The sequence below is a fragment of the Gorilla gorilla genome, chromosome 19 (genome assembly GCF_029281585.2).
Source record: "Gorilla gorilla gorilla isolate KB3781 chromosome 19, NHGRI_mGorGor1-v2.1_pri, whole genome shotgun sequence".
NCBI lineage: Eukaryota > Metazoa > Chordata > Mammalia > Primates > Hominidae > Gorilla > Gorilla gorilla.
This window is the reverse complement of record NC_073243.2, coordinates 41,036,281-41,063,163: the sequence shown is the minus strand read 5'-3', so window position 1 is coordinate 41,063,163 and position 26,883 is coordinate 41,036,281. Positions and strand designations below refer to the sequence as shown.

General features: G+C 43.6%; 1 protein-coding gene across 2 annotated transcripts; it reads left to right on the top strand.

Annotated features, from left to right (window-relative positions):
* Positions 1 to 1,281: 1,281 nt before the first annotated feature.
* Positions 1,282 to 25,450, top strand: CENPH (centromere protein H). 2 transcript variants are annotated; one of them, XM_004058742.5, is made up of 9 exons: positions 1,282 to 3,759; positions 5,799 to 5,854; positions 8,640 to 8,688; positions 9,702 to 9,776; positions 11,037 to 11,093; positions 17,307 to 17,370; positions 17,717 to 17,768; positions 23,285 to 23,448; positions 24,803 to 25,450. In XM_004058742.5, the coding sequence occupies exons 1-9, from the start codon at positions 3,449 to 3,451 to the stop codon at positions 24,893 to 24,895; spliced, it is 921 nt and encodes a 306-aa protein (XP_004058790.2). In that variant the 5' UTR covers positions 1,282 to 3,448; the 3' UTR covers positions 24,896 to 25,450. The 2 variants fall into 2 exon arrangements, with proteins under 2 accessions (XP_004058790.2, XP_055223033.2); XM_055367058.2 differs by lacking the exon at positions 9,702 to 9,776 and having other exon boundaries at positions 3,530 to 3,759.
* Positions 25,451 to 26,883: the final 1,433 nt, after the last annotated feature.

Sequence of the window (26,883 nt, the reverse complement as noted above, 5' to 3'; positions counted from 1 at the left end):
CTCCACAGATCCTCTTGCCTCAGCCTCCCAAAGTGCTGGGATTACTGGCGTGAGCCACCACACCCAGCGGTGTAATCCCAGTGTTTTGGGAGGCCAGGGTAGGAGGATCAATTGAGGCCAGGAGTTTAAGACCAGCCTGGGCAACAGAGCAAGACACTGTCTCTACAAAAATTAGCCAGGCATGGTGGCCTGTGGTTCAGCCTGAGTGAGACCATGACTCTAAAAAAAAAAAAAAAAAAAAAAAACAACAACAAAAAACCCTGCCACAATCCTATCACACTAAGAAAATTGGTAACTTAATATCTAATATGCAGAACATATTCAAATTTCCTCAGTTGTTCCAAAAATGTATTAGGGCTTTTTTTTTTTTCCTTTTCCAATCCAAGATTCAATCATGGTTTGTTTTTCCATATAGAACAACTGCCCTGTTTTCTGTGTTTCAGGACATAGACATGAATTGTCTTGTAGAATGTTCCTCATTCTGGATTTCTTGTCTCATGTTTTCAGCACAGTTAAATTCAGGTTACACATCTGGCAATATAGGTGATGTGTACAACTCATGCATTATATTAGAATCAGACATCAGATTGTTATACCATTTTTGATACCAATTTTGACCATCTGGTTAAGGTGGTAACCACTAGCTATAACATTCCTATGAAGTGCTGGTCTCTAGTTTTAGCACTCATTAATTATACTTTCCTGACATTTATCTCCCTGGGAGTGGTATGATGGTAGTTTTCTAATTCTATCATCTCTTCTATCTTTATTATTGACTTTTTAATGGATAGCTCCCTACCCACACCCACCCTTTCCCCCCACCACCCGAGACAGGGTCTCACTCTATCACCCAGGCTGGAATGCAGTGGTGCTATCTTGGCTCACTGCAACCTCAGCCTCCCTGGTTCAAGCGATTTTCCTGTCTCAGCCTCCCGAGTAGCGGGGATTACAAGCGTGTGCCCCAGTGCCCGATTAATTTTTGTATTTTTAGTAGAGATGGGGTTTCGCGATGTTGGCCATGCTGGCCTCAAACTCCTGGCCTCAAGTGATCTGCCTGCCTCACCTTCCCAAAGTGCTAGGATTATAGGCATGAGCCACCATGCAGGGCCTTACACCCACCCTTTTTTGTTTTACTGTGAATTTTTTTTTTAATTGCATTTTATGACCCTTTATGGTGGTGGTTCTCAAAGTGTCCTCCTCAATAAGCAAGAGCAACTTTACCTGGGAACTTGTTACAAATGCAAAACAATCCTAGAGACACCCAGAAATGTGTTTTAACAAGGTCTCCTCCGAATTCTCACGTTGGATAACCATTGCATTATTATTTTTATAAAAAAATTTTTTGAGACAGTCTTTTTTGTATTTTTAGTAGAGATGGGGTTTTACCATGTTGGCCAGGCTGGTCTCAAACTACTCACCTCAGGTGATCTGCTCACTTTGGCCTCCCAAAGTGGAGGGATTACAGGCGTGAGCGACTGCACATTGCATTATTTTTGTCCCAAATGTGAGCAGTGGAGACACCTGATAGGCAACTGCTTAAAAGGATAAGATTGTGGTGAGACAGTGGAAGGTATCCACTAAGTGGTAAAGAGAAAAAGCTAACAATGGGATCATCCTTTTTGTAAAACAAAATGAAAGGAAACAAGAAAATGTTCCATAAGTTTACACGTAGGAATAGCAAACCTAATGCCTGATTTTACACCCTGTGCTTTTTTTTTTTTTTTTTTTTTTTGAGACAGGGTCTCACTCTGTCACCCAGGATGGAGAGCAGTGGTGCGATCATAGGTCACTGCAGTCCTCAACGGCTGGGGCCCAGTGATCCTCCCATCTCAGCCTCTTGAGTAGCTGGGACCACAGGTCTAAGTCACCACACCTGTTGTTTTTTTTGTTTGTTTGTTTTTGTTTTAAGTAGAAACGAGGTCTCACTATGCTGCCCAGGCTGTTCTCCTGACTTCAAGCGATCCTTCCGCTTTGGCTTCCCAAAGTGCTGGGATTACAGGCGTGGGCCATCGCCACCAGTCCATTCTGTGTCTTTTGAATTGTTTTTGTTTGTTTGTTTGTTTGTTTGTTTTTCGAGAAGGAATCTTGCTCTGTTGCCCAGGCTGGAGTGCATCTCTGGTGTGATCTCGGCTCACCGCAACCTCTGCTTCCCGGGGTCAAAGGATTCTCCTGCCTCGGCCTCCCCACTATCTGGGATTACAGGTGCCCACCACCACGCCTGGCTAATTTTGTATTTTTAGTAGAGACGAGGTTTCTCCATGTTGGTCAGGCTGGTCTCCAACTCCTGACCTCGAGATCCTCCCCCTTCGGCTTCCCAAAGTGCTGGGATTATAGGTGTGAGCCACAGTGCCCGGCTTTTTTTTTTTTTTTGAGACGGAGTTTCACTCTGTCACCCAGGCTGGAGTGCAGTGGCGCGATCTCAGCTCACTGCAACCTCCGCCCCCCCGGGTTCAAGCGATTCTCCTGCCTCAGCCTCCTGAGTAGCTGGGATTACAGGCGCCTGCCACCACACGCAGCTAACTTTTGTATTTTTAGTAGAGACGGGGTTTCACCATGTTGGCCAGGCTGGTCTCGAACTCCTGACTTCAGGTGATCCACCCGCCTCAGCCCCCAAAGTGCTGGGAGTACAGGGGTGAGCCACCACGCCCGGCGAATTTAACTTTTATCAGGAGCCGTATTACATTGACAATGGAGAGGAAGAAAACAGCACAGTATGATCAAGTTTAACTAGTGGGTAATTAGCTGGAAAAGAACTCTCGACTCTTGTTCAAAGAGGTTCAAGCTGCTGTGCTTGTGCGGCAAGGACAGTGTCCAAATGAAAAACTACAAATCAGTCATCTGTCCTTCATTTTCTCCATTCCCCCCACTCACTACACAGCTAAGAAAGCTCAAAGGTACCCTGCAGACACTCAAAACTTGAGGGCACGCAACTCTCAGTTACGAGTGGTGTCAATCATAATGACAGAATGAAGTACCAGTGCAAGAAACTGGAAGCGTGTGGATGTCTCCAGGCTGGAAGTCTGGGTTCGAAATGTCTGCAATGCCTCGCACTTGTAGCCCGTGGGTATCCCTGATCTTCAGAAGCCACTGGTTTCTCCGCCAAACAAAGGGTATGTACCTCATGGGCTCAGGTCAAAAAAGTCTTCTAAACAACCCTCTAATGTTTATCTTTCACAGCCTGCCGGGCACACCCATCTTCAAAGGCAGCGGACGGAAAAGTGCCAAGATGGATGGACATATGGCTGTCGCCGCACTCCCGTGTCCAAGCGCCAAGGCCGAATGACCACTTAGGTCAGGAGATTTTTCCCCTCCAGGCTGCTGTTCCCGGGAGATGTCCCAACGTCTCTAGTCCAGCCCCTAACTCAGCACTCTACACATCCGACGCTTAACGAAAGCTATTCCAACTTTTTACCAGCCGTCCGCAGTGATTTTCACCAGTAGAGCCCGGATGAAAGAGGAGCCCGTAGTAACCGCGGCAACCGAAAAACCAGGCGGAAAGGGTGGGGCCCTGGGCGGAAGGGGCGGGGCCCTGGGGCCTTTTCCCGGCGTCCATTTAGTGGCGGGAAAAGCGACCTTTTCTGAGTGCGTTTGCCTGCTGAGTGGTAGCCTTTCCTCTCAACCAGCAATGGAGGAGCAGCCCCAGGTGCAAGACGCCGACGAGCCCGCGGACTCCGGAGGGGAAGGCCTGGCAGGCGGGCCACCGCAGGTCGCCGGCGCCCAGGCGGCGCGCAGCGAGGACCGCATGACCCTGCTCATCAGGTTGTTCCCTTTGGCCTCCTCAGCCGGGGCAAAGTGGGCGTTGTGGCCCGGAACTCCGCCCTTGCTCAGAAGGGCTAGGGTTCGAATTCACGCTCGGTCACGTCAGGTCTCCGTGATTGCCTCATTCACTTAAACTGTTGAAGCTCTTTCTTCATCAGCGAAAAGGAGAGAAAAATGACCCCCTGGAGAGAGGTTACAAGGGTTAAATGAGATAGTCTAGGGAAGTGTTGAGCACAGTGCCCCGGGCCCTTAGAAGCTGTAATTTCTCCTCCTGTTTCCCCGCCTTCCCCCGCACCTCTCTGGTTTACAGACAAATTGAATGCCAGAGCTAAACTGGAAGGAAGGTGCCCCTACCATTTCTTTTAGAACTACGACCCTTTGTAACCCAGAAGCTTTATATGTTATAAATTCTACTAAGCGGACGGTGTTTATACTTTTCCACTAAGCGGTTGCTGGGGAAGATTCGATGAGAAGGGACATTCGTCTTCTAAACTAGTGAGCAGGAGAAGGTCCTGGGCCAAATCTGCCTAACTGCCTATTTTTCTGTGACCACTCAAGCTAAGAATAGTTTTTATGTTTAAGTGTTGCAGGGAAAAGATCATAAAAATATCTCATAACACGTGAACTCTATTAGAAATTCAAGTTTCAGTTTCGATAAACAGTTTTATTGGAGTACAACTTTCCTGCCACAAGGGTGGAATTGAGTAGCTAAAACAGACCGTGTGACTCACAAACCCTAAAAAATTTACTATCAGGTCCTTTACAGAAAAAAATTTGCGGTCTTCTGTTCTATATCATAACAGAGGTAGTTTTAAAAAAATCATTATTGGCTGAGCGCAGTGGCTTACGCCTGTAATCCCAACACTTTGGGATGCCGAGGCAGACGGATCACCTTAAGTCAGGAGTTCAAGACCAGCCTGGCCAACCATGGCCAACATGGTGAAACCCCGTCTCTACTAAAAATACAAAAATTAGCTGGGCGTGGTGGCGGGCGCCTGTAATCCCAGCTACTCAGGAGGCTGAGGCAAGAGAATTGATTGAACCCGGGAGGCAGAGGTTGCAGTGAGCAGAAGATTGTGCCATTGCACTCCAGCCTGGGCAACAGAGCAAGGCTCTTGACTCAAAAAAAAAAAAAAATGAATTACCATTTTTTTCTTTCTTAAATGTTTTGAAAAATGAAAAGATGTCTATTTCTTTTTTATTGTTTTTTCCTCCTCACCCTTGCTGTCATCTTAAATTACCATTTGCTCATAGTTTTTCTACTTATGTATGATTTTTGGATTTATAGAACAACTGAAAAACTACATGAATTAGTAATCCAAGGATTAGCATCTTTGTTATTTTTCTGTATCTCCTGATAAAAATCTGTGTTTGTAAATACAGTGGTTTGGGGTTTAATCATTTTGGTCTATTCTTTGTATAGCATCCTCAGTTCAGTCTGGCCTATTAAAAATAATCTTAAACGGCCGGGTGTGGTGGCTCACGCCTGTAATCCCAGCACTTTGGGAGGCCGAGGCGGGTGGATCACAAGGTCAGGAGATCAAGACCATGCTGGCTAACACGGTGAAACCCCATCTCTACTAAAAATACAAAAAATTAGCCGGGCATGGTGGCAGGCGCCTGTAGTCCCAGCTGCTTGGGAGGCTGAGGCAGGAGAATGGCGTGAAGCGGGGAGGCGGAGCTTTCGGTGAGCCGAGATTGCGCCACTGCACTCCAGCCTGGGCGAGAGTGCAAGACTCCGTCTCAAAAAAAAAAAAAAAAAAAAAAAAAATCTTAAACACCAATTTTTTAACTTTTCCTGACAGATGCTGTTTTCCCAGTGTATTCCATTTTGTGTCTTCCTCTGAGGCCTTGAAGTTCTTTATACCCATTTTAAATAAAATGAGGCCAAATTAGAAGTTTGTAATTAGGAGTTTAATTATTTATATTTATTTTGTTGTATCAGCTTCCGAAAAAGAATGAGTTCGTTCGTCATATGGTAATGAGTAAAACCTTAATCAATAAATATGTGACTTTATATTCTCTTTATCTGTTTTCAGGCTGAGAGCACAGACAAAACAACAACTCCTAGAATATAAATCAATGGTTGATGCAAGTAAGTATTTTCATTTTCAAATTAGGGTTTTGTTGTTTGTTTGTTTGTTTTTTTGAGACAGGGTCTTGCTGTCACCCAGGCTGTAATGTAGTGGCGCAGTCTCTGGTTTACTGCAGCCTTAGCCTCCTGGGCTCCAGCAATCCTCCCACCTCAGCCTCCCAAGTGACTGGGACCACAGGCACATGCTACTGCGCCCGGCTAATTTTCTGTATTTTTTTTGTAGACACAGGGTTTTGCCACCACACCTGGCCTCAAATAAGATTTTGTGAGTTTGATGATTAACAGTACTCGAGTGAAAATAAAATTAACTTTACCAAAAATTGTTTATATATGTTATAGTGTGGCAAAACTGGTAAACATGCAAGATATTTATGAAGTATGCTAAGTGTGCTGAAGGAAACAAAGGCATGATAAGAGGGAGGGGCTTCTTTTCATAGGGATGGCTTCTCTAAGAAGATGATTTTAGAGCTCAGATCCAAATGAGAAGAAAGTTTACGTTCCAATAGTCTTTTTGTTCTCTATATAGCTAGTACCATTTTTAAGGGATTGTGACATCCAAAAACTAGATTTAGTTAACACTGTAGAATTTCTATACCTAGGAGATGACAGATGTAAGGCAGGCCACAGGAAGTTTAGTTGTAGCCTTTGAAAGAAGATGTTTATCTAAAATTGACTATCTGCTCTTTTAGAGGCCAAGACAAGAAGATCACTTGAAGCTAAGAGTTTGAGATTAGCCTGGGAAACAAAGTGAGACCTCATCCCTACAAAAATAAAAAAAACGTAGCCAGATATGGTGATAAATACCTGTAGTCCCAGCTGGGACTCACTGCAACATCCAACTCCAGGGCTCAAGTGATTGAGTCATCTTACTGTACTCCACTCCACTGGGCAACAGAGTGAGACTGTCAGGCAATCAACAGAGAAATAAGTATTGATTCTTTTACCATTTAAAAAATAGATATATGGCTGGGCTTGGTAGCTCACACCTGTAATCCCGGCACTTTGGGAGGCCGAGGCGGGCGGATCACCTGAGGTCAGGAGTTCGAGACCAGCCTGACTAACGTGGAGAAACCCCGTCTCTACTAAAAATACAAAATTAGCTGGGCGTGGTGGTGCATGCCTGTAATCTCAGCTACTCGGGAGGCTGAGGCAGGAGAATCGCTTGAACCTGGGAGGTGGAGGTTGCAGTGACCCGAGATCACGCCATTGCACTCTGGCCTGGGCAACAAGAGCAAAACTCCGTCTCAAAAACAAAAACAAACAAACAAAATATATATATACACATACACACACACATATATGTATACGTATATATATGTGTGTATGTGTATATATGTATATGTATATATATGTGACTGAGACTATTGGTTAAAGGATTGTTTTTTTACAATAAAGGCATCTATTTTAAGGGTACAATTTGATGAGTTTTGACAAATTTCTAAATCTGTATAATCACTACCACAATCAAGATACAGAACATTTTCGGCTGAGCATGGTGGATCAATCTGTAATCCCAGCATTTTGAGGGGCCAAGGCGAGAGGATTGCTTGAGCCCGGGGCAACCAGCCTGGGAAACATAGTGAGACCCCCATCTCTAAAAAAAACGAATTGGCCAGATGTGGTACCATGTGCCTGTAGTCCCACCCAGCTGAGGTGGGAGGATTACTTAAGCCTGGGATATCAAGGCTGCAGTGAGCTGAGATCACACCACTACACTACAGCCTGGGTGACAGTGACAGAAGGAGACCCTGTCTCCCCCCAAAAAAGATACAGAACATTTTCTTTTTTCGTTTTTTCTGTTTTGTTTTTTTTTTTTTTGAGACGGGGTCTTGTTCTGTCGCCCAGGCTAGAGTGCAGCGGCGCGATCTTAGCTCACTGCAACCTCTGCCTCCCGGATTCACTGCCTCAGCCTCTCAAGTAGCCAGGATTACAGGCGCCTGCCACCATGTCCGGCTAATTTTTGTATTTTTAGTAGAGACGGGTTTCACCATGTTGGCCAGACTGGTCTCTTAACTCCTGACCTCAGGTGATCCACCTGCCTCGGCCTCCCAAAGTACTGGGATTACAGGCATGAGCCATCACACCCCTGGCCACACGTGGCTTTTTAAAGCTAATTAAAATGAAATAAAATTTAAAATCAAGTGCATATCAAATGCTCAGTTGCCACATGTGGCCAGTGGCTATCCTATGGGATAGCATAGATAGGAAACATTTCCATCATCACAGGAAGTTCTAGGCTTTTTTCTGTACCATTGAGGTATTTGTTGATCCCTATACAAGTGCCACATTGTCTTTGTTGGTTGGTGTTTTTTTTTTTGAGATGATCTCACTCAGCCACCCAGGCTGGAGTGCAGTAGCAAGATTTTGGCTCACTGCAACCCCAACCTCTTGGGCTCAAGCGATCCTCCCACCTCAGCCTCCCGAGTAGCTGGGACTACAGGCATGCACTATTGTGCCTGGCTAATTTTCAGTAGAGACAGTTTCACTATGTCGCCCAGGCTGGTCTCAAAAGGTTAATCATCATTGAGATGGGCTGTAAATGTAAAATACAGACAGAATAATGTGAAATATGTCATTAGTAATGTTAAACTGACTGCACATTGAAATAATATTTTTGATCTATTGGGTTAAATAAGTATATTAAAATTAAATTTCACTGTTTCTTTCCTGTAATGTGAAAACGACATTTTAAATGATGTCTTTTGCCCTTGTGGCTTACATTATATTCCTTTTGGACAGCACCTTTCTAAAATGTTAGTAACTTCAAAAAATTATTTATTTGCAGGTGAAGAAAAAACTCCAGAACAAATTATGCAAGAAAAGCAAATCGAAGCGTATGTTATATTTAAAAATTTTGTTTATGGTCTTTACTAAGATTTAATCATTTTCTATTATTTTGTTGTTAGATGGAGTCTCACTATCATGCAGGCTGGAGTGCAGTGGTGTGATCATAGTTCATTGAAGCCACGACCTCCTGGGTTCAAGGGATCCACTGGCCTCAGCCTCCTGAGTAGCTGGAACTACAGGCTCATTGTACCACACCTGACTTACTTTTTTTTTTTTTTTTAAATATTTTGGGGCCAGGCACGGTGACTCATGCCTGTAATCCCAGCACTTTGAGAAGCCAAGGTGGGTGGATCACCCAAGGTCGGGTGTTCGAAACCAGCCTGACCAACATGGAGAAACACCATCTCTACTGAAAATACAAAATTAGCCGGGCGTGATGGCGCATGCCTGTAATCCCAGCTACTCGGGAGGCTGAGGCAGGAGAATTGCTTGAACCCGGGAGGTGGAGGTTGCGGTGAGCCAAGATTGCGCCATTGCACTCCAACCTGGGCAATGAGCGAAACTCCGCCTCAAAAATATATATATATTTTGTAGAGATGGGGCCTCATTTTGTTGCCCAGGCTGTTCTCAAACTCCTGGCCTGAAGTAATCCTCCACCTTGGCCTCCTAAAGTTCTGGGATTGTAGGCAAGAGCCACTGAGCCTGGTCATAATCTCATTTTTCTATGCTATAGCATTGTTTTTATTTTTCCTTTCCTTTATTTTTCCAAATAACTTGTGATGCATATATTGGGAAGTTGTTAATTTGGGATGGAGATTTATATGTACACAAGTGATCACATTAGAACTTTCTGGCCTCCCTTTTTATAAGATACTAAGTGAAGTAGCTCAGGGGCATTAGTTTACCAAATGTGTAAATACACATTGGTATATTGAGCCTGTAGAATACTTGTATTTAGATAGAGGTGTTTTACTTTTTTAAGGGCTTATTTTATACATTTATTTCAATAATGTCTTTTTCTGATATTGCTGAAATTCTTTTGCTCATGTTTCTTTGATAGTAAAATTGAAGACCTGGAAAATGAAATTGAAGAGGTAAAAGTTGCTTTTGAGATAAAAAAGCTTGCATTAGACAGGTAATTATTACATTTTAAATATAAGCATTGTGAACTGACTGCAAAATGGGTATGAGGGGAAAGTGGAGGGAATCTTTTAACTGGGCTGAGTGAATTAGTCAAGCACAGTGATGATTAGATAATGGTCACACAAAATTTTTATTTTATTATTGTTATTATTTTTTAATTTGACAAGGTCTCACTCTTGCCCACACTGGAGTACAGCGACATGATCACTGCTCACTGTAGCCTCAACCTCCCAGGCTCAAGCAATCCTCCTGCCTGAGCCTCTGGAGCAGCTGGGACTACAGGCATGCAAAATCACGCTTGGCTAATTTTTTTTATTTTTTATGGAGATGGGGTCTCACTGTGCCTAGGCTGGTCTTGAACTCCTAGGCTCAAGCGATCTTCTCACCTCAGCCTCCCCAAAATGCTGAGATTACACAAGCCCAGCCTGGTCACACAGATTTTGAGCCCTGAGAGAAAATTTGCATTACAGATGCTCCTCAATTTGCAATGGGTTTAGGTCCTGATAAACCCATTGTAAGTTGAAAATATGGTAAGTGAAAAATGCATTTAATACATATAACCTGGCGGGCGCGGTGGCTCACGCCTGTAATCCCAGCACTTCGGGAGGCCAAGGTGGGTGGATCACCTGAGGTCAGGAGTTCAAGACCAGCCTGACCAACAATGCAAAACCCTGTCTCTACTAAAAATACAAAAATTAGCCAGGTGTGGTGGTGTGTGCCTGTAATCCCAGCTACTAGGGAGGCTGAGGCAGGAGAATCACTTAAACCCAGGAGGCAGAGGTTGCAGTGAGCCAAGATCATGCCACTGTGCACTGCATTGTGGGTGACAGAGCAAGATTCCCTCTCAAAAAACAAAAAAAAAGTTTTAAAGTTTATAGTCATATATGGTTTTGTATTCCCTAAGTCCTTCATTTCAGGCCCATCCTGATCTTTGTAGTGCCTTAATCCTTCCACTGGCTTTGCACAAAAGTAGATGGTTCAGAGAACTCATTCAGCTCAGGCCAGGTTTCAGATTCACCTGGCCCCTCATTCTGGCAGTGTCTACCCACACGCAACAGCCCTATCCATCTTGGTGTTATTTCATATTTTTGTGTTTTATTTCTCAAAGTATTTCTCTTGTAATAATATTTTAAAACCTACTTCTGTTTTGTGTATATTTGAAGGGAAATCAATCTTTGTCATGTTTTGAATTTTTTTAATGTACCACAAATGTTATCCATGTTTTATAATGCAAGCTTTTTCCCTCTCATAGGATGAGACTTTCAACTGCGCTTAAAAAAAACCTGGAGAAAATTAGCACCCAGTCTAGGTATGATTTTTTTTTTCTCTGGATTCGGTAAGGATGGGATCTGCATAGTGACTTTAGTTTTGTGAATTTTAAAAAATTATTACTGCCAACTACCTTTATCTGGGGAATAAGGAAAGTGATGAAATTTTTATAGGTCCTCCCCAGAATTACAGCAACTTTTATAGTTCTAATTATATTTTGTTCCGTATGGATTGTAACTGTAAGAAGCAGAAGAGTTTATCCAGAAGATTGGAAAATTTTAAGGGAAAGCTTTAAAAGTTCATTTTCTTCAGTATTTACTATAAATCAGGAACAGGGCTATCTCATTTAATCCATCCAAAACACAGTGAGATAGGAAATATACTCCTCATTTTTTATTGGTAGAAATGAGCTTATTCGGATCAAACAATTTCCCAAGGGATATAATATAAAGACTAGCAGGTCTCAGCAAACTGTCACAAGGACAAAAAACCAAACACCGCATGTTCTCACTCATAGGTGGGAATTGAACAATGAGAAAACATGGACACAGGAAGGGGAACATCACACACTGGGGACTGTTGTAGGGTGGGGGCAGTGGGGAGGGATAGCATTAGAAGATATACCTAATGCTAAATGACAAGTTAATGGGTGCAGCACACCAACATGGCACATGTATACATATGTAACAAACCTGCACGTTGTGCACATGTACCCTAAAACTTAAAGTATAATAATAATAAAATTTAAAAAAAAAATAAAAAATAAAAATTATTATGAGCAAAAAAAAAAAAAAAAGACTAGCAGGTCAGGTCCTCTGTATCTTGGTGTATGGCCTCAGAGGTCTTACCTATGATATTTTTTTTTTTTTTGAGACAGAGTCTTGCTCTGTCGCCCAGGCCGGAGTGCAGTGGCATGATCTCGGCTCACTGCAACCTCCGCCTCCCGGGTTCACGCCATTCTCCTGCCTCAGCCTCCCGAGCAGCTGGGACTACAGGCGCCCACCACCACGCCCAGCTAATTTTTTGTATTTTTAGTAGAGACGGGGCTTCACTGTGTTAGCCAGGATGGTCTCGATCTCCTGACCTCGTGATCCACCCGCCTCGGCCTCCCAAAGTCCTGGGATTACAGGTATGAGCCACCGCACCCGGCCTCTTACCTATGATCTTATCTCCCAAAGCTCTTGTGATAAAATATCCCCTTCCCTTGAGCACCAGAAAAATTCCCGCATGGGTATAAGCACTTTTTTTTTTGGAGACGGAATCTCACTCTGTCACTCAGACTGGAGTGCAGCTCACTCCAACCTCCATCTCTCCGGTTCAAGCAATTCTCGTGCCTCAGCCTCCTGAATAGCTGGGATTACAGGCACCTGCTACAACTCCCAGGTAATTTTTGTATTTTTAGTAGAGACGGGGTTTCACTATGTTGGCCAGGCTGGTCTGACCTAGGCACTTCTATCTTGAGTATCTTAGCCCACACTGCTACACATTTTCCCATATTCCAGCTAAATCCAGGATTACATAAATCCAAAAATCTGAATTTGAACACTCATAACTTTTTCTCTCCCATAAAAGGAGAGTTTAGCTTGGGTACAGAGGCTCATGCCTGTAATCCCAGCACTTTGGGAGCCTGAGGCAGGAGGATAGCTTGAGCCCAGGCATTTGAGATCAGCCTGGGCAACATAGGGAGGCCTCGTCTCTACAAAAAATTTTTAACAATTAGCCAGGCATGGTGGAGCCACCAGTAGTCCTTGTTACTCCAGAGGCTGAGGGGAGAGGATCAGCCTCCTGCCTTGATTCTAGGAGGTCATGGGGCTGCAGTAAGCTGTGATCTTGCCACAGCACCTTAGCCTGGGCAATAGACCCCATCTCAAAAACAAAAAAAAAAGACATTCTTGAGTTAAAGGTGTGGGGTGCAGGACAGCAGGACAGATTCATCACATTGTTACTGAAATGTCAGGGCTTTGGTCTAGGTCCTGTTGCTTGCTGCACAGAAATGTAATCACTGACATGAGTGTTGTCAGGAAGAAGTCTTTGAGTACTATAGCCAAAGAGAGGGGAGATCAGTCTCATCTCCTAGATGGACTAAAATAAAGGAGGTGTTTTGTTTTGTTTTTTTGAGACAGGGCCTCACTCTGTTGCTCAGGCTGGAGTGCAGTGGCGTGATCCTAGCTCACTGCCACCTTCACCTCCCAGGTTCAAGTGATCCACCTCAGCCTCCCAAGTAGCTGGGACTGCAGGTGCCCACCACCGTGCCTGGCTAATTTTTGTATTTTTTGTAGAGATGGGGTTTTGCCATGTTGCCCAGGCTGGTTGCGAACTCCTGAGTTCAAAGGAATCCACCTGCGTTGGCCTTCCAAAGTGCTGAGATTACAGGTGTGAACCACCACACCCTGCCAAATTAAGGGTTTATATAGCAGGGAAGATATGTACCCATGTATGGGAAGACAGGAATTAGGGAGGGGTAAGGAAGAGGAGTTAGTCAATAGGAAGCAGGTTAGGCAATCATGATGGGTGAGGGGTCTGATGTCTTATTGTCCAGAGGGTGTGATCTTATAAGTTTCAGTTCCTTGATACTATCTGGGAGTCCTGATGGTTGGTTTCCTGAGAAGGGAACTCAGATAAGACAATTGTAACTTTCTCAAGCTTTAAGACTGGGAGGGTCAGTTTCTATGTTTATTCAAAAGAAATCATAAACATCAGTTCTGTGGGACAGTTGGGCCAGTTTCACTGTTGACACCAAAAAACAGAAGGGTCAGGCCGGTGCGGTGGCTTACGCCTGTGATCCCAGCACTTTGGGAGGCCGAGGCAGGCGGATCGTCTGAGATCAGAAGTTCAAGACCAGCCTGGCCAACATGGTAAAACCCCATCTCTACTAAAAATGCAAAAATTAGCCGGGCGTGGTGGCAGGTACCTGTAATCCCAGCTACTCGGGAGGCTAAGGCAGGAAAATCACTTGAACCCAGGAGGCGAAGGTTGCAGTGAGCTGAGATTGTGCCACTACACTCCAGCCTGGGCAACAGAGTAAGACTCTGTCTCAAAAAAAAAAAAAAAAAACCAGAAAGGTCAAATAGGCGGAGGCAGTGGTTTTTTTTGTTTTTAATTGATCATTCTTGGGTGTTTCTCGCATAGGGGGATTTGGCAGGGTCATAGGACAATAGTGTAGGGAAGGTCAGCAGATAAACAAGTGAACAAAGGTCTCTGGTTTTCCTAGGCAGAGGACCCTGTGGCCTACCGCAGTGTTTGTGTCCCTGGGTACTTGAGATTAGGGAGTGGTGATGACTCTTAACGAGCATGCTGCCTTCAAGCATCTGGTTAACAAAGCACATCTTGCACCACCCTTAGTCCATTTAACCCTGAGTGGACACAGCACATGTTTCAGAGAGCACCGGGTTGGGGGGTAAGGTCATAGATCAACAGCATCCCAAGGCAGAAGAATTTTTCTTAGTACAGAACAAAATGGAGTCTCCTATGTCTACTTCTTTCTACACAGACACAGCAACAGTCTGATTTCTCTATCTTTTCCCCACATTTTCCCCTTTTCTATTCGACAAAACCGCCATCGTCATCATGGCTCGTTCTCAATGAGCTGTTGGGTACACCTCCCAGACGGGGTGGCATCCAGGCAGAGGGGCTCCTCACTTCCCAGAAGGGGCGGCCAGGCAGAGGCGCCCCCCCCCACCTCCCGGACGGGGCGGCTGGCCGGGCGGGGGCTGCCCCCCACCTCCCTCCCGGATGGGGCGGCTGGCCGGGCGGGGGCTGCCCCCAACCTCCCGGACGGGGCGGCTGCCAGGCGGAGACGCTCCTCACTTCTCAGAGCTCCTCACTTCTCAGACGGGGCGGCTGCCGGGCGGAGGGGCTCCTCACTTCTCAGACGGGGCGGCTGCCAGGCGGAGGGGCTCCTCACTTCTCAGACGGGGCAGCTGCCGGGCGGAAGGGCTCCTCACTTCTCAGGCAGTGTTTTATTAGCACATTTTAAAGTTTATAACTGTTAAAAAAAATTAATTGGGATGCAACTGGAATGCCATTAGGCAGAACCATCTTTAGCCTTGAGCTCCATCACCTTGGGATTCCTATGTAAGCCTGATGTAAACAGTAAAATGGAACTTAAGCTTACCCAATGAGAAACTGCCAACTAACTTCTAACTAGAGATGATCCACTTTAACCAACCAATTACATTTTGTCTTCTATGAACACCTTATAAAAGCTTCCTCACTCAACTCCCACAGTAGAGCACTAAACAGCTTATAATCCTGTGCTGCCAGATGCATGAATTGTCTTCTCAAATAAACTTGTTAGATTTTAATATGCCTAAATTTATCTTTTAAGACAACCAAATATAGCTGTAAATAGTAGAAAAATGAGTTCAGCTCTCCCAGGTTTGTGCATATTCCCCTTTTGACCTTCTCAGTTAGTTGCTTCTACAGTGTTTTTCACACCTGGCTGATTATCAGAATAATGTCTATTATAGTGATCACATTGTTGGTCCTATCCCAAACTTTCTGAATCAGCATATCTTTTTTTTTTTTTTTTTTTTTTTTTTGAGATGGAATCTTGCTCTGTCACCCAGGCTGGAGTGCAGTGGCACGATCTACTTGGCTCACTGCAGCCTCTGCCTCCCAGGTTCAAGCGATTCTCCTGCCTCGGCCTCCTGAGTAGCTGGGATTACAGACACACACCATCACACCTGGCTAATTTTTGTATTTTTAGTAGAGATGGGGTTTTGCCATGTTGGCCAGGCTAATCTCGAGCTTCTGACTTCAGGGGATCCACTGTACCTGACCTTTTTTTTTTTTTTAAATAGAGATGTGGTCTGCTATATTGCCCAGGTCTCAAAACTCCTGAGCTCAAGCAATCCTCCTGCCTCAGCCTCCAAAAGTGCTGGGATTACAGGTATGAGCCACTGAACCAGGCCCCGAATCAGCATATCTGAAGGTCAGGAACTAGGAATCCTTACTTAACAAGCCTCCCAAATGACTGTTGCACTCAGAAGTATGAGAGCCACTGCTCTGCCCAGTCTTATTCCATACCGTTTTGCTCCAGCCATACCAAACTACTTGATCTAGGTAATTACTTTATATCCTTATTCCACCCTGTGCATAACTCTGGTTCATATTTGTTACTGCACTACAGTATGATTGTGGATTTATTTTTCTCCACTAGATTCTTTCCTCTTTGAAAACAGATACTGTGTTTTATTTTATTTTACATTCCTGGCACCTGGCATAGTTCTTGAAAGCATGTAGTAAGTACTCAAAAATATTTGTTAAAGAAGTAAAAAGCAGTTTGTTCCTTGAAACTATTCTGTATGCTGCAATAATGGTGGATGCATGTAATTATACATATGTCAAAACCCAAAGAATGGGTGGGGCCTCAGTACTCATGTCTATAATCCTACCACTTTGGGAGGCTGAAGAGGGAGGATTGCTTCAACCCTGGAGTTCCAGACCAGTCTGGCCAACATAGGGAGACCCTGTCTCTACAAAAAATGTAACAATTAGTGGGACATGGTAGTGTATGCCTATAATCCCAGCTGCTTCTGAGGCTGAGGCAGGATGATCGCTTGAGCCCAGGAGGTGAGGTTGCAGGAAGCTGTGATTGTGCCACTGCACTCCAGCCTGGGTAGCGGAGCGAGACCCTGTCACAAAAAACAAACCCATAGGCTATACACAAGCAAGAGTGAACCTTGATGTAAAATCCGGGCTTTGGGTAACAATGATGTGTCGATATAGGTTTGTTGATTGTAACAAATGTGCCACTTTGGTGTAGGGGATGTTGATAATGGGAGAGGCTATGCATGTGTCAGGGGTAGGGTGTATATGAGAAATCTCTACCTTCCACTCGGTTTTGCTGTGAAACTAAAATTGCTCTAAAAAATACATTCAAAACAAAAGCAGCTTGTTAAAATTGCTCTAAAAAATAAATTCAAAACAAAAGCAGCTTGTTAGGAAGTTATTAGGGTGTTTCCTCTCTAAATACGAAATTTTTAGAAATGTTCCCACATTTTTAAATTTGGTATTCTTCAATGTCTGTGACCAAACATTTTTCTAGGGAAATGCATATCTAGTTTTAACAGAAATTTAGTTTACATCAAACTTTTCCAGATTTATTTTGTTAAACTGACTTTTTATCCAAGTGTACGGTGGGTTTAATGAAAGTAAGTTTTCATTCATTGATTCCTTCATTAATGACAGTTATTATTTTTAATTAAGTTACAAATAACCTTAATAAATCATCTTTTTGTTTCCTTTTCAGTGTGCTCATGGATAACATGAAACACCTATTAGAGCTAAATAAATTAATAATGAAATCACAGCAGGTAAACTTACACATTAGGCTGATTATGCATTCTCATGATTTTACTCTCAACTTCTTGCTGGTAACTGTATTGTATATGATTAAATAGGATTGTCCAAAGGGAATGATATGATTGGAATTCGCTGTCCTTGAGTTCTTTTTTTCAAAATTCTATTATTTCTGACTAATGTTGAACATTATCTACTTATAATTTAAGTTACTGTCTTCCTTTTGCTGTCTGGAAATAGAGGAATTGAAAACTGGAACTTTAGATAACTAAGGCTAGTAGATAAACTCAGTGATTTAAGTATTACAGGTTTGTCCTTACATATAGTAATGTGCTTTAACTTTTTTATTTTTAATAACAGGAATCTTGGGATTTAGAGGAAAAACTGCTTGATATTAGAAAGAAGAGATTGCGTATGTAGAACACTTTTTTTTGGCAGAACACATTTTGCTTACTTTATAGATTGATAAGGCCAGATCTCTTAGCCACCGAGAAATTTCCTAATTTCCGACTTTCAAAATTCCTTAAAATTTTTGACATGGCAACTTAAAAAGTGATATAAAGTACATTTTGTTCTGTTTATTTTCATTGTTTTAGAACTTTATTTTCATTTTTTGTTTGCTTTTTCTGAGACAGAGTCTTGCTCTATCACCCAGGTGGAATGCAGTGACTTGATCTTGGCTCACTGCAACCTCTGCCTCCCAAATTCAAGTGATTCTCCTGCGTCAGCCTCCTGAATAGCTGGAACTACAGGCACCCACCACCATGCCTGGCTAATTTTTGTATTTTTATGTTAAAAAAATTTTTTTAATATGGTATTTTTTTTGGAGACAGACTCTCACTCTGTCACCCATGCTGGAGTGCAGTGGCACGATCTCAGCTCACTGCATCCTCCACCTCCTGGGTTTGAGCAATTCTTGTGCCTCAGCCTCCAGAGTAGCTGAGATTACAGGCATGTCCTATCACACCTGGCTAGTTTTTGTATTTTTTTAGTAGAGATGGGATTTCACCATGTTGGCCAGGCTGGTCTTGAACTCCCGACCTCAGATGATCCACCTGCCTCGGCCTCTCAAAGTGCTGGTTATAGGTGTGAGCCACTGCACCTGGCCAAATTTTTGTATTTTTAGTAGGGACGGGATTTCACCACGTTGGTCAGGCTGGTCTCAAACTCCTGACCTCAAGTGATCTGCCCGCCTTGGCCTCCCAAAGTGCTGGGATTACAGGCGTGAGCCACAGTGCTGTGCCTCATTAGTTTAGAACTTTAAATCACAAAATGAATACATTCTCAGAAGGGGAAAAATAAAAGGACGTAGTAAATTATAAGGCAAAAGTCATGCCTCTTTTCTGTGTGACCACAGTTTGGTATTTATCAGTCTAGACTTTTCCATGTCCATATAAACATTTATATGGACATGAAAATTTTTATATATATATATATATATAACTTCGATATATATAGAATTTCTATATAGAAATTATATATATAATTATATATTACATATTTATATATAATATATAAAAATATATAATTATATATATAATTTCTATGTAGAAATTATATATATAGAAATTTTATATATATATATATATATAAATTTCCATGTCCATATAAATGTTTATATGGACATGGAAAAGTCTAGACTGATAAATACCAAACTGTGGTCACACAGAAAAGAGGCATGACTTTTGCATTACAATTTACTACATCCTTTTATTTTTCCCCTTCTGAGAATGTATTCATTTTGTGATTTAAAGTTCTAAACTAATGAGGCACAGCACTGTGGCTCATGCCTGTAATATATAAATATATAATATATAAATATATATAATTTCTAAATGATCAAATGATATGTATGGATCTACAGCCTTTTCACTTAATTTATCATGACATGAGATGGTTTTTTGCATTGAAACTGTTGGAATGTTTATTTCAAAGGCAGTACACACTGTAGAACATTTGGAAACAAAGGTATACAAAGGAAAAGTTAAATTTTTTTTATTTTCCATCAAAAGATAATCAGTCTTCAAAGCTTTTTTCAGATAAGGGTCTTGTTCTGTCACCCAGGCTGGAGTGCAGTGGCGTGATCATAGTTCTTTGCAGTTCAGTGCAGCTTTGAACTCCTGGGCTCAAGCCATCCTCCCACCTCAGCTCCCAAGTAGCTGGGAATACAAGTGCACTCTACCATGCCCAGCTAACTTTTTTGTTTTTTGTTGACATCGAATCTTGCTGTGTTACCCAGGTTTGTCTTGAACTTCTGCCCTCAACGATCCTCCTGCCTTGGACTCCCAAAGTGCTAGGATTACAGGCATGAGCTACCGCACCTGGCTTGTATTTCTTTCTTTTTTTTTTTTTTTTGTGAGATGCTGTCTCGCTCTGTCGCCCAGGCTGGAGTGCAGTGGTGCAATCTCGGCTCACTGCAACTTCTGCTTCCCGGGTTGAAGAAATTCTCTGCCTCAGCTTCCCGAGTAGCTGGGATTACATGCCCCAACCAGCATGCCTGGCTAATTTTTTGTATTTTTAGTAGAGACAGGGTTTCACTGTCTTGGCCAGGCTGGTCTTGAACTCCTGATCTCGTGATTCATCCACCTCTGCCTCCCAAAGTGTTGGGATTACAGGTATGAGCCATCGCACCCAGCCATTTTTTTTGTTTTTCTTTTTTTTTTTTTTTGAGATGGAGTCTCCCTCTGTCGCCCAGGCTGGAGTGCAGTGGTGCAATCTCAGCTCATTGCAAGCTCCACCTCCTGGATTCAAGTGATTCTCCGGTCTCAGCTTTCTGAGTAGCTGGGACTACAGGCACCCGCCACCACGCCCGGCTAATTTTTTGTATTTTTAGTAGAGACGGTGTTTCACCGTGTTAGCCAGGATGGTCTTGATCTCCTGACCTCGTGATCCACCCACCTCAGCCTCCCAAAGTGCTGGGATTACAGGCATGAGCCACCTCGCCCGGCCAACCTTTTTTTGTTTGTTTGTTTTTGTTTTGAAATAGTTTCACTCTGTTGTCCAAGCTGGAGTGCAGTGGCGTGATCTTGGCTCTCTGCAACCTCTGTCTCCTGGATTCAAGCCATTCTTCTGCCTCAGCCTCCCGAGTAGCTGGGATTACAGGCGTGCCACCACGCCTGGCTAATTTTTGTATTTTTAGTAGATACAGGGTTTCACCATGTTGTCCAGGCTGGTCTCGAACTCCTCACCTCAAGGTGTTCTCCCCGCCTCTGCCTCCCATAGTGCTGGGATTATAGGCATAAGCCACTGTGACCGGCCTCTGTTTTTTGAGAGAGGGTCTTGTTCTGTTACTCAGGCTGGAGGCACACTCGGCTCACTACAGCCTCAACTTCCTGGACTCGAGCAATCCTTTCACCTCAGCATCCCTGATAGTTGGGACTACAAGTGCATGCCACCATGCCTGGCTAATTGTTTTTTTTCTGTAGATATCTTTTTTTTTTTTTTTTTTTTTGAGACGGAGTCTCGCTCTGTCACCCAGGCTGGAGTGCAGTGGCACTATCTCAGCTCACTGAAAGCTCCACCTCCCGGGTTCACACCATTCTTCTGCCTCAGCCTCCTGAGTAGCTGGGACTACAGGCACCCGCCACCACGCCCGGCTAATTTTTTTGTATTTTTAGTAGAGACCGGGTTTCACCGTATTAGCCAGGATGGTCTCCATCTCCTGACCTCGTGATCCACCCTCCTCGACCTCCCAAAGTGCTGGGATTACAGGCATGAGCCACCATGCCCGGCCTTTTTTTCTGTAGATTTCTTAAATTTATTTTTCTATAGAGACAGGATTCATTCCCCATGTTACACAGGCTGGTATAGAACTCCTGGGCTCAAGTGATCTGCCCACCTTGGCCTCCCAAAGTGCTAAGATTACAGACCGGATCCCGTGATCCACTGTGCCTGGCCAGATTTGTTGGTTGGGTTTTTTTTTTTTTTATACGGAATTTCTCTCTTGTTGCCCAGGCTGGAGTGCAATGGCATGATCTCGGCTCACCGCACCTCCGCCTCTCAGGTTCGAGCGATTCTCCTGCCTCAGCCTCCCGAGTAGCTGGGATTACAAGCGCCCGCCACCATTCCCAGCTAATTTTGTCTTTTTAGTAGAGACGGGGTTTCTCCACATTGGTCCGGCTGGTCTTGAACTCCCTACCTCAGGTTATCCACCCACCTCGGCCTCCCAAAGTGCTGGGATTATAGGCATGAGCCACCGTGCCCAGCCGGTTTTTTGTTTGTTTGTTTGTTTTTATTGAGATGGAGTTTCGCTCTTGTCACCCAGGCTGGAGTGCAATGGCGTGATCTCGGCTCACTACAACCCCTGTCTCCCAGGTTCAAGCAGTTCTCCTACCTCAGCCTCCTGAGTAGCTGGGATTACATGGGATTACAGGCGCCTGCCACCATGCCCCACTGATTTGTATTTTTAGTAGAGACGGGTTTCACCATGTTGGCCAGGTTAGTCTCCAACTCCTGACCTCAGGTGATCCACCCTCCTCAGCCTCCCACAGTGCTGATAACAGACACGAGTCACTGCACCCTGCTCAGATTTGTCATTTGTAACCATTATATAGATTTGCCTGTTAGCAAATAATCTCAGGGTCATTAGTAGTATTGGTCATCTTGTCTATTCCCCCCATGTTTTTTTGAGTAGAATCAGGGTCTTGCTATGTTTCCCAGGGTGGTCTCGAACTTCTGGCGATCTTCCTGCCTCAGCCTTCCAAAGCGTTGGAATTATAAGAATGAGCCACCCATGCTCAGGTTATACCCTTTTGATGATTCATTTTCTCCACTGCATTCCAACCTCCTTTAATATACATTAATGTTGAAGAACAGGCCCCTGAAATACATCCATTTATATTTCCAAGTAGTTTAATTCTTAGACTGTTTCCAGTAATACAAAAAATGGTTGATGATGTTTATCCCTGGAGAGGGGAATCTTACTTTTTTTTTTTTCCTGAGACAGAGTTTCACTCTTGTTGCCCAGGCTGGAGTGCAATGGTGCAATCTCGGCTTACTGCAACCTCTGCCTCTGGGTTCAAGTGATTCTCCTGCCTCAGCCTCCTGAGTAGCTGGGATTATAGGCACATGTCACCATGCCCAGCTAATTTTTGTATTTTTCATAGAGATGGGGTTTCGCCATGTTGGCGGGGCTGGTCTCGAACTCCTGACCTCAGGTGATCCGCCCACCTCGGCCTCCCAAAGTGCTGTGATTACAGGTGTGAGCCACCGCGCTCGGCCAAGGAATCTTACTTTTCATTTAAAATTAATCTTATTTGGCCAGGCACGGTGGCTCACACCTATAATCCCAGCACTTTGGGAGGCCAAGGCAGGTGGATCACTGGAGGTCAGGAGTTGGAGACTAGCCCAGCCAACATGGCAAAACCCCTATCTATACTAAAAATGCAAACATTAGCCAGGTGTGGTGGTGGGCACCTGTAATCCCAGCTATTCAGGACGCTGAGGCAGGAGAATCACTTGAACCCCCAGGAGGCGGAGGCTGCAGTGAGCCGAGATCGCACCACTGCACTCCAGCCTAGGCAACAGTGAGACTCCATCTCAAAAAATAATAATAAAATAAATGTTTATATGTTTCATTTTTGTAATTTAAGAGGGAAAAAATATATGTATTTCCTACCTATTTTGGCAACCCAAAATAAGCCCTCATTACATGATGCCACTTGAAACATCTGTAGACAGCTGTTATTGTCATACAGAAATACCTGGAACATTTCACTAAGGGCATTGCTAAGTACAAAATTAAAATATTGTTATTTTGCACCAGGGAAGTCATTTTCAGATCATAATAAAGTTGCAACCTAAAATGCTGCTTATTAAAATTTTTCTCTTGACTAAAATAACCAAGAAGTGATCTGCTTCATAATTTTTCAAGATCCTTGTTTGTAGAGGTATTATATATGGTATATTATTTTATTTTTAACCTAACAGAATTAAAACAAGCTTCAGAAAGTAAGCTTTTAGAAATACAGACTGAAAAGAACAAACAGAAGATTGATTTGGACAGTATGGAAAACTCAGAGAGGATAAAGATCATACGACAAAACCTACAGATGGAGATAAAAATTACTACTGTTATTCAACACGTGTTCCAGGTAACATTTATATAAACTAGCAAGAGTTTTACTCTTGTTGCCCAGGCTGGAGTGAAGTGGCTCGATCTCAGCTCACTGCAAACTCCGCCTCCTGGTTCAAGCAATTCTCCTGTCTCAGCCTCCTGAGTAGCTGGGATTACAGGCGTCCACCACCATGCCCGGCTAATTTTTTAATTTTTAGTAGAGACGGGGTTTCACCATGTTGGCTAGGCTGGTCTCAAACTCCTCACCTTAGGTGATCCGTCCGCCTCAGCCTCCCAAAGTGCTGGGATTACAGGCGTGAGCCACTGCGCCTGGCCAACTATTTGATGATGCTATCATACAGTATTGACTTAACTTTCAGCTAGTTTTTGATCTTGATGAAATAATTCAGTGTTTAATATTGGTCTGTTTGTATATATCTGGAATGTGTGTATACTTAATGTTTAAGGTCTTGATTCTTCTTTTTTCTTCTTTCAGACGGAGTCTTGCTCTGTATCTGTAGCCCAGGATGGAGTGCAGTGGCATGATCTCGGTCCATTGCAACCTCCTCCTGGGTTCAAGCAATTCTCCTGCCTCAGCCTCCTGAGTAGCTGGGATTATAGGCATCTGCCACCACACCTGGCTAATTTTTGTATTTTTGGTAGAGATGGGGTTTCGCCATGTTGGCCAGGCTGGTCTCGAACTCCGATGTCAGGTGATCCACCTGCCTCAGCCTCCCAAAGTGCCGGGATTACGGGCTTGAGCCACCGCACCCAGCACGCTGCAAGTATTTTTAACAAGTAAAACCTATCCATGGAAACTGATGAGGCATAAAAAATTATTGTAAACATTGTAAATATTCCCTAACATTATGGAGATCAAGGCTAAAGCCTTACTAAAAGTGGAAATGAAAGTAGAAGAATGCTGCTGGGTGTGGTGGCTTATGCCTGTAATCCCAGCAGTTTGGGAGGCCAAGGCGGGTGGATCACGAGGTCAGGAGTTTGAGGCCAGCCTGGCCAAGAGACCAGCTGAGCCAATATGGTGAAACCCTGTCTCTACTAAAAATACAAAAATTAGCTGGGCATGGTGGTGGGTGCCTGTAATCCCAGCTACTCGGGAGGCTGAGGCAGGAGAATTGCTTGAACCCGGGAGGCGGAGGTTGCAGTGAGCTGAAGACCGCACCATTGCACTCCAGCCTGGGTGACACAGAGCAAGACTCCGACTCAAAAAAAAAAAAAAAATAGAAGAATGTATTATCATTTTTTTCTTATGATCACAGAGCTACACATGTAGTAAATGTTAATTACTTGATAAGATTCATGAAAAATGATTCTAAAATCTTGTTAAATTTTTGAAGTACTTGTAACTTTAAAACAATTTTTTTTCTTTACAGAACCTTATTTTGGGGAGTAAAGTCAATTGGGCAGAGGATCCTGCCCTTAAGGAAATTGTTCTGCAGCTTGAGAAGAATGTCGACATGATGTAATAAGAATTCATTTCTGACATATTTTACATTTCTGGCAATCTCAACTCTTATTTGGAATACTTCTGTGCATTTGTCTGTCCACCGTAATTTTAGAAAAGCATATCCATAACGTTTACAGTTGTACAGCTGTGGTTAGTTATTTGTAGTGGGATTGAAAGTAATTTTTTTCTTTTTATATTTCTATATTTAGTTTGTTTTTTGTTGTTGTTGTTGTTTGAGATGGAGTCTCGCTTTGTTGCCCAGACTGGAGGGCAGTGGCGCGATCTCGGCTCACTGCAACCTCTGCCTCCCGGGTTCAAGCAGTTCTGCGTCAGCCTCCCAAGTAGCTGTGACTAAAGGTGCACGCTGCCATGCCCAGCTAATTTTTTGTATTTTAGTAGAGACGGGGTTTCACCGTGTTGCCCAGGCTGGTCTCAGAACTCCTGAGCTCAGGCAGTCCACCGCCTCGGCCTACCAAAGTGCTAGGATTACAGACGTAAGCCACCGAGCCTGGTCTAGTTTGCATTTTTTTTTCTATCAGTTTTATAAGTTAAGAAATAAAAGGAATTAATGTTACTCTGTCTTATTTTTTTTTTAATTCGTGCCCTTTACAAACAGTAGTACTCTTAGTAATTATAAAATAGAACTTGTCACTTTTTATAGCATTGCAGTCCGTTTTTGAAAAACTCTGATTTGAACACTTTATTAATTTGGAGCTGTTGAACATTTTTACAGCTAATGTAGTATTTTCAACATTTTTTTTTTCCCCTTGAGATAGAGGCTCGCTCTGTCACCCAGGCTGGCATGCACTAGTGCGATTTCAACTCACTGCAACCTCCACCTCCTGGGTTCAAGCAATCCTCATGCCTAAGCCCCCTGAGTAGCTGAGATTACAGGTGTGGCCCACCATGCCCAGCTAATTTTTTGTATTTTCAGTTGAGACGGTGGTTTCACCATGTTGGTCAGGCAGGTCTCGAGCTCCTGACCTCAAATTATCTGCCCACCTCAGCCTCCCAGACTGCTAAGATTACAGGCATGAGCCACTGCACCCGGCCTCAACATTCTTTTTAGAAGGACTTGAAACTTGAAATGATGCTAGCATTTGTTTTCTTTTCTTTTTATTTTTTTTTTTTTGAGACGGAGTCTGGCTCTTTTGCCCAGGTTAGAGGGCAGTATGGCACGATCTCAGCTCACTGCAACCTCCACCTCCTGGGTTCAAGCAATTATCCTGCCTCAGCCTCCCTAGTAGCTGGGACCTGTACAGGCACGTGCCACCACGCCTGGCTAATTTTGTGTTTTTGATAGAGATGGGATTTTGCCATGTTGCCCAAGCTGGTCCTCAAACTCTTGAGCTCAAGCAGTCCACCCACCTTGGCCTCCCAAAGTGCTGGAATTACAGGTGTGAGCCACCTCACCTGGCCAAGTTCCTTCTTAAGGATCAATTCTGAGAGAGAAATTGTATTAGCTTTTCTTAAAATCATGCTGAATAATAACCCCAAGTCTCAGTGGCTTATAACAGACATTTCTGTTTTGGGTCTGTCCTTCAGCTGATAATTCTAGGACTCAGGCTGAGGGAACAACCACAATCTGAAACGTTCTCATGGCACAGGGCAGGAGCTTATGACGTCAAGTCCAATTATACCAGTATGATTAAAGTTTCTGTTTGAAAGAGGCTGACATTGACAAAACCCAACGTCATTGAGGCAGGAAAGTATACTTCTCCCATTGCAAAGGAGTGGTGGATTTCAGAGTTGGAGAAAGAAAGTGGGTATTTTACTGAAAGAATACAATTTATTAAACTCAGCTATCTTGGTCATAAATATGACCAAGAATCCTTTCTGCATCCTTTTATGCAGAATGCAGAATCCTTTCTGCATTCTGCCTGCAAAAGACACTTCCCAAGGAAGACAAGAAATAAGCTAATGGTGTCATCCAATTGTTACATTTTTTTCAAAGTTCAGTCTTTCATATCAGGTCCAGATGTGGCCCTTCATCTAGAGACCTGTGAA